Source organism: Colletotrichum chrysophilum (genome assembly GCF_026319265.1).
Source record: "Colletotrichum chrysophilum strain AFK26 chromosome Unknown scaffold_43, whole genome shotgun sequence".
NCBI classification, from domain to species: Eukaryota; Fungi; Ascomycota; class Sordariomycetes; order Glomerellales; family Glomerellaceae; genus Colletotrichum; species Colletotrichum chrysophilum.
Window position 1 is genome coordinate 185,195 of NW_026517330.1, and position 7,999 is coordinate 193,193.

Sequence of the window (7,999 nt, forward strand, 5' to 3'; positions counted from 1 at the left end):
ATTAAGAATAGCATGACTTTGAGTCTTTATCTGAGATGCACAATTATTCGGGGGATGTTGACCAACAATTGAGAAAAGTTGAAGACTGCCTGGATGATACTTCAGAAGCAAATCATCCCTGTCCCTCTACGCAATCCAGCCTTATTCCAGCACATGCCTATCATTTGTTGATCTGTGTCTTTGGCATGTCACATAATACTTACTAAGGATGCGTGCAAGTCTGATTATGAGGTCGTTCAAGAGTGCTGTGACGGCGGACATTGTCCATGAATTAATAGGAGCACGACTCTTGGAGCTGAATAGCACATATTCGGTGGACTTGAGCATCACACCAAGCTATTACCAGTGGTTTCCTGAGATTTAAAGCCTCCTAATATGTGGCTTGCCTTTTCATGACTCACAAATATTTCACGAGATAAATGATTTTGCGTGAGAGAAGTAGTCGAAAAGAGGATTTGGGTACCACTTAAATTGATTAAGGCCTAGACGGCCGGTGTTATGTTATGTTCATCGCACCAAAACTAAATACAGTAGAAGAATTGTTTACAAAGTTTGTATGGGTATCCACGTTCCCTCATTCCCAATTTGCTCATAATGCGCCGTGGCTCCGCGCTGCGAACCGCGATGGAAGGTGTCGTTGCAGATGTAGCTCGGATACCTGCGGGTATGGTTTACCTCCCCAGGCTCGAGACATTCAGGTACGGCATGAGGCCATTTATCGGAAGTTGCCGCTGCCGTTGCAGCGAGACAGAGGGATGGAGCTCTGCTTCTTGATGCAGGCAGTGATGGCGCCGCCAACCCAGGTGACACCCTCGTAAGAGCCATCCCTGAAGATATTGTTAGCTCAAGCTTAATTAATCGATAAAGGTTGAAACTTACTCGTGAGAGTCGGCCATGAAAGTACCAGTCTGCTTAAGCGCGCCAACGCAGCCCTGGAAGGTGCGGCCGTACTTGCGGTTGGTCCAGGGGCGGGTGATAACGACACCAGTGTAGCCAGGGTCGACAGTGCCACGGATGAGGTAACCCTGAGTGGTAGTCCATGTGCGAGAGTAGTCAACCTTGAAAGTGAGACCAAGCTTCTCAATGAGCTTGCTCATGTCGAAAGAGCCACCAGCAGTGACGCCGTTGGAAATCGCGTAGGACTTGGAGATGGTGATGTCGATGCCCTTGCTGCCGGCACCGATGACGACAGGGGACATCTGCACGTCCCAGTCGACAAAGCGCATCTGCTTGTCGACAACGAACTGGTAGTTGGCGTTGCAGTCACGCTTGCCGAGGGCGAGGTCGGTGTGGTTGACGGGGATCTCGGCAAGACCCTCGCCAGCCTTGAGGTAGTCGTGGTCGATCTCGGGAGTCTCGGCCTCAACACCCTCAACCTTCAGAAGAAGGTTCCAAGTGTCCTGAGTAATGATAGCGGCTGTAAAAGTGATACACGGTCAGTACAATTCAATTCCGGTGGTTGAGACACGCTTACTCTTGCCACCCTTTCCGAAGACAACCATCTCTCCATTGCGGAGGTTACGGTCGAGGGTCTCGGTAATGTTAAGAGCGGGATCCTGCTCAGCGACGATGGGGGCGGGCGCGGCGCTGACTGCAGCAGCGAAGGCCGAGAGGAGGGCGATCATGCGAGTAGAAACCATGTTGGGCAAATTGAAGGGATATTTGAGACCAGAGAGGAGTGATTGGATGAGGATGAGAGTGATGAGGAATAGACAATACTTGGCGGGATTCTTCAGAGGTTTTATAGATATCTGCAAGAGTATCATGACCTGGTGTTTCCGACTCAAGAGATAAGCTTCAGCAGTCACATCAATGATCAACAATGTGGCGCGCCCGCCCGCTGGCCTCCGCCTAGATCGTCTGGAGTTGAGGTTGCGTTCATCCGAGTGTCGGTCACTAGTCAAGCATATTCCCTACAAGCCTGTCCCCGTAGAATGGGTCACCCTGGACCTTGTTCGTTGGGTGGACCAACCCAGGCAGATTTGAGATCCCTTCCTGGTTTATTCAGGGGCCGATCTTCTCCATACCTGGACCCCGTCCCGACAAACCGTCCAGCGAGCCTTCGTTGCGATGCCACACAGAAATGATCAGCCTCGTGTCGTCGTTGGTTGGAGCACCGACCTCAGACGTCTATGACCTACTTTCTTAATTGGGCCTAGCAGCCCCCATATCGCACGACTCAGCAGCCGTCACGAGAGTGACTTTGTGGTCGGTCAACCTCCTTGAGATAGAGGCCTCAATGAACTCCCAAGGTGACAGCCCGATTATCATCACCCCCAAATGCCACTAAGATTGCGGGATTCAACGCCGTGACCAACGAGTAATGTTTTCAATAGCCGGTATCCAATAGATTGCCCACGCCTCAAAGAGGAAAAGGCACACGATAGAGTCATTACGAGATGCCATTATCAGGGTTCCTAGGCGAACACCTCTCGATCTCATGTCTTACTTCCCAAACCGAAGATTTATTTCAACACTCGGTTTCGCCGTTCCGTTCAACTCAACTCAAACCACTCATCAAACCTTCTTGTCCACATCATCCCTTCCACTTGACTCAGTCTTCCCGTCTACACACAAGGCTCTACCTTTGTTTCCTCAACGCAAATCCAATATGCAGATCTCCACGCTCGCCACTTTTGCGGTTTTTACCACCGTGTATGTTCCACCTCCACGCGAGCTCCTTCATGGTTCACGGTTGTACTGACTTGACTTCAGTGCTTTCGCCAAGCTCCACAGCGCAGCTGTCTGCGTCCAGAGCAGAACGTACGGCAGCACTGGCAACGGAACTCCTTATGGCATCACCTACGGCTCCTACAAGGACTACGAGATCGATACCACAGCTACCCAGTGTGCTTGCGGCTACTACAAGAACCGCAACACCGGCAACAAGCAGTGGGACAAGTGCCCTGACTGCACTTTCGATGGTCTCCAGTGCACTTCTGGCGGCTGGCACATTGGTGGCGACGAGGTATGTGATGAGACAGCGTTTTATTGTTGAAAACCAGGCGCTGACTGAAGCCTTACACCAGATGACCTACTACTGCGAGAAGAAGTGTGGCGCCCAGGGAGCTGAGGCTAACTAAGAAACTTGACGCTGCTCGAAGCCGCAGGCGGAATAATTTTGGAATGGTTTTAATGGATGCAGATGCTTGATACCATGGGAGTGTGGTTGGATTCTCTTCTGGACGTAGATATTCACTTTTACTGTATTTACTTCGACGAAACAATCAATTACCGTTCAACTACACCTTTATTTTTGACTTTCGGGACTTCACCACACTTTATCTTGATGCATAATAACTTAGAGTTTATTGCTGCCGCACAAGCCAACTTTTACATGTCGTCATCAGGGTTTTGGCTTTCAGCCTGCGCAGTAGCGAAAGGCAAAAAGATGACTCGGTAGTTGCAAATGCGCCGGCGTTTCTGTTCAAACAAAGTGCATTTCTTAATTCGACTTCAATGTGCTTCTTCCCTCAATCCTCATTGAATTCTGTAATTCTCTTCTAAAACCTGTGAAGTCGCGCTATCCCGTGACCTGAAATCATCAACCTGCTTCGCGGCCCCCAAAGCGAGTTGCACAGCAATACCACTCCAACGTTGCACTCCCACGCAGCGCTGTGGGCTGCCGATACAGTGGCCAAGCCTTGCCACTTCCGCCCAGAATTGGCATCCGCGGGGGTGGGCCTTGAGACTCCAGATGACACCAGAACAACGACTTCGGAGCCCATTCCAACAGTTCCCCTTGCCCACGTGCCCAGATGCCAACCTCTTGGCACGTTGAAACAATCTGTAATATTCTCAAATGCCGACATTGGTTGCCAGCAGCCCAGCAATAACGATTCAGCGAGGATATTGCCGGTTTCTGCCCATTTACCCTGGAGTGTAAATCACAAACGGAAAGATATTCAACGGCGCACTAGTCATGTATGCGGAACGGGGCTGGGGGCTGGTCCAGTGACCCCCTGGGCTGAAGGGTTACTTACGCCCTACCAAAGTGCACCCTACAGGGCTTCAGCTAACGTCGGGTAGACGGCAATTAAGTTTTCAGGCATGCCCCATGTCAATTCAGCTAATGAGCTCGCTGAGATTCAATCATTGTTCGGGTAGGCCCCAGCTGATTTCTCTTTCAGAGGAGGTTCGGTGCAACGTTGAGCTCAGCCCAAGTGCGCAAATATCCACAGACGGTGAGACTTCGTCCGATTAGTGCGGCTGTCAGGCTAGGCCTTCGGGCTAGAAATAGATGTTGCAGACCGATGTGCAGCGACGGCTAAGCTGTTCAGGAACCAACAGCCGGAGGGGTGAGGCTCTTGGTCAGCGGGAACAACAATCTAGATAAGCTTAACATGCCAAGTCTTACTTCGACAGGCATTTCAGGATGCTCTACAGCGCGGGCAGACTTACCAAAGCTTGTTCACTCGGGTAAACGTAAGCATCTGCTCAGCTTGGGGCTCCAGGACAGCTATGGACATGATAAGGGAAATGGCAGACAAAATTGTTTCGAATTGAGAGCCTGATGGCATAAACTCAAAACCTTGGGCAGGAAACTTCCGCTTTGTCTCCATGGTGAATTAACAACACCTGGGGCACGCTGGAGCCCACAGGTGATCCTAATTTCCTCCACCAATCAGCATTGACTTGTTTATTTCAGCTCCAATGGTCCACGGATGGGAGCACCCTTGTACAACGCAATACCTTTGATTAAGTTTACACAAGGTATCCCTTTTGGGCACCCTCGCAGAGGCGCTGAACAAGCCGTTCGTACCTTTTCCGAGTCCTCGGAACCCCAGCCTGTGCCATCTATCTTGCTCACAATCTCCCTGCAACAGTTTCATGTCCAGTAATGTTCCAAAACCGTGATGACGATGGTGGATGTCATTGGTTATCTGGACACCATCTGATTAATCTCATAACCCTGCAACGATCCGTACTTGTGTCGGTAACAAGTGGATTACCTGGAGGGTGCGGTTTCCGCGGGACCTACGTTGACTTTCTGGATATACATTTCCGGGAATCTCTCCGAAGCAGCGTCTTGCGCCTCATCATTTTCTGACAACTGGTTTCGACTCCGACAACTCCGGCCACCGGCGGTGAAAGCAGGCATGGCGAGTCGTGAAGTGGGTGGCTTGATGGGTCGGGACCACATCCAGCTTCCAAGATGGGGTAACGGGAGCTTATTGTCACAGATTGTTGTCATTCGCAGTGCCACCAGGTAAGCTTCTCGCCGGACCTGCTTAAGCACCGTGCTCGGCTTCAATCCCCGCGTCCATGGAGAGTTGGGCATTGGAATCTATCTGCTGTATCTTGTGATGGAGGGCGCCAATGGAGACATGTACCCACCGTCTAGGACTTGGTTCAGGATGATTACGACACATGCTTCCAGTGGACCGCGGACTTCAACGGAGATCGGAAAGTACGAATACTCGCCGTGATTGTTGGGACGGACGGTCCAGGCTCTCAGCCCCTAGGTACCATAAGTGACAAAGAAAGTGTACCGCCGTCTACTTTCGCTGCAGAATGGCGAATGCGAGCATCATGACTAACATCAACGCATTCGACATTTTGTAAAATCACTCGCCAGGGTAAAATGCCGCTAAGTCCACATTAAAGGCATTCAAGAGCAAATCATGGCATTTTTGCCGCAATCACGAAGTCTATACCAGTTCTAGCAAAATGCAATATCTGCATTCCAAAGAGCGATGTGATCTACTATCGCCACATCAAGCGGTGAAGCACGCAGAGTAGGTGGGTATATACTAAACATCACTTCATGTGACTAAACTTGAGATATGATATCCTAATCTTCTGCCTGCTGGTCCATTTTGCTGTGTAGCTATGTGGAAAACCCCACTGAGTCAAGAATCGCATACACGTGCTCTGGGGTCGCCACATATGCCAGCCTCGTATCCATAACAAAGGATGATACCATCCAACCCACTGTGCTGGCAACCCCAGATTCAAATTGGACCCGACTAGGTAGTGTAAAGTTAATGGTCCTTTTGCTCATCCCACTTTGCTCCGAAGTCATGACTCAGATGCGGCTCCTTTGGGGCTCCTCATATTTCTTATGTCTAGGGTCCCGGGGACAGAGCGAGCGCCTCCGTGGCCGTGCACCCACAAAGCCCGAGCCACAGTCAGCTATCCTTGTCGAGCTGGACAGTGAGGTTCTCAAATGCGCCCGTTTCAATCTATGAGATGCTTCCTCTTCATCCTTTAACGGAAAGATATCCAGAAGCTAGACGTAAATCGGATCTGCTGCCCGAAAAGGTTAATGGCGGATCATATGATGCACCAAGCGTCTAGAACCTCTGGGGCGGGACCGAATGGCTGGAACGTTCGGTCAGTGTACGAAGACCCTGTCCTAGGCGGGCAGACTGCGCCTAATTACTTCGTGTTGACCAGTAGCACAGATTATCATTGTGATAGCAATCGCGGCGAAATTATACGCGCTATGATCCTACTTCGGTCGCACATTCGCATGAGGCCGCAACGTGACCAGCAATATCATTATGGCGAGTCAGCCTAACCAGGCTGCAAAGCTGATCTAGACATCATGGGGTCATCACGTGTACTTTTAGATAGCGAGGATGTTGAATTCGCAAATAGGACATAGTTGAAATGAGTCTTAGTATGCGATGGCAAGGAAGACATCTTACCCTGCTGGCGGAGAATTTCTCGCTCGCAGGTCGCGAGGCGTCTGCCCAGCCCCTTAGATGGCAGCCAGAAGAAGAGAGATATTCGGGATGAAGCTTTCGGCGTGCATGATTCAGTCGGCATGCCGAACTCTCCCGAGGAAGCCTACGGTAAGTCGAAGGCCAATTTGTTGTGTGTAGCCAATGAAGATGTTGCCGCCTCAACTTCGGGTTTAAGTCGCCCGACGTGATGAAACTACGTTGTAACTGGCTGCTCTTGCATGGAAATGCTGGGTCACGTTTATCGATCTCGTAAGAATATGAAGATTCACCGGCCGGAGGCCCTGGCATGGCTTGTACACACAATGATTTGACTAAGATCGTGGCGCCGCGGTAACGATCGTATTTAGCAAGTAGTCTTTTTGAATAATATCGTAAAGTCGAGTTATCGAAGAGCAGCTGTGGGAGAAGGGAGAAAGCTCAGCGCAAATGCCTACACCGTGGAGTTGAATACGTGTAATGGGAACACAAGGCATGGGCCAAGGTGTAGACAAAGTCGCAATGTAGCCCAGGCTCTTCAGTATCTATACTCTTCCTTGAAAAGTATACATTGTAGGTTTGCCGATATTGCCGTATTCCTCTTGCGACAGCCGGTAGATTTTGGACCTCACTCGGCACCGACGGCTGGTCGAGTTCGAGGTGGGACCGGCTCCGGACTCGGGAGACCGGCCGGATGGAGTCGGCTGTCTGGAGCCATGTTCTGAGAGCCTGATAAGTGCGAAAGTCAAATAACACAAAAGGAAAGAAGAGTAAGGGTAAAGTAAGAAATGTTTAAAGAAGTTGAAAAGCTTCTTTGGGGTTGGTGATGAAAATAGAAAGAACTTACCAATGGGCGGTTGGTATTCGGTCTCTTCAAGGAAAGAAAAAACATATCAACACACTGAATCCATACAAATCATGGAATACTCTACGCAAAGAATCTCGTGGTGTCAATGTCAACAGTTTTTGACCTCGTTTGGCAACCCAACAACCGTTTACCCTCATCGAGATATCAATGTATGTTTTCATTTGCACCGTTAAAAAAAAGGAGGATCACCAGGCACGACTCACGACTGGGCATTAGAAGCTTTAGAGGGAGCATTAAAATTTCGCTATTTACTCTTTACTATCTAACGCATGAGAAATGCCATTAGGCATACGGGTAACCGTCACGCCGACCAAGGTTTTCCTGAGCCTTCAAAGTAGCCCATAAACAAGCCTACATAGCCAGGGCATAAACTTTGCGCCTATGAGAACAAAATATGCAAGTATCTGGTCTAGCCGCTGATTTTCAAATCAGAGGCTCCCTTCCGAGTATCGCAATCGGACGT

General features: G+C 50.0%; 2 protein-coding genes across 2 annotated transcripts; one reads left to right on the forward strand and one right to left on the reverse strand.

Moving 5' to 3' along the window:
• Window positions 1-715: 715 nt before the first annotated feature.
• On the reverse strand, window positions 716-1,640 carry COL26b_006055 (uncharacterized protein; the record flags this gene model as incomplete). Its single annotated transcript, XM_053178881.1, has 3 exons — window positions 716-827; window positions 880-1,417; window positions 1,475-1,640. 3 exons carry the CDS (start codon window positions 1,638-1,640, stop codon window positions 716-718), a joined length of 816 nt encoding a protein of 271 aa, XP_053037188.1.
• A 971-nt stretch (window positions 1,641-2,611) lies between these two features.
• COL26b_006056 (uncharacterized protein) lies at window positions 2,612-3,083 on the forward strand (the record flags this gene model as incomplete). Its single annotated transcript, XM_053178882.1, has 3 exons — window positions 2,612-2,655; window positions 2,716-2,968; window positions 3,030-3,083. 3 exons carry the CDS (start codon window positions 2,612-2,614, stop codon window positions 3,081-3,083), a joined length of 351 nt encoding a protein of 116 aa, XP_053037189.1.
• Window positions 3,084-7,999: the final 4,916 nt, after the last annotated feature.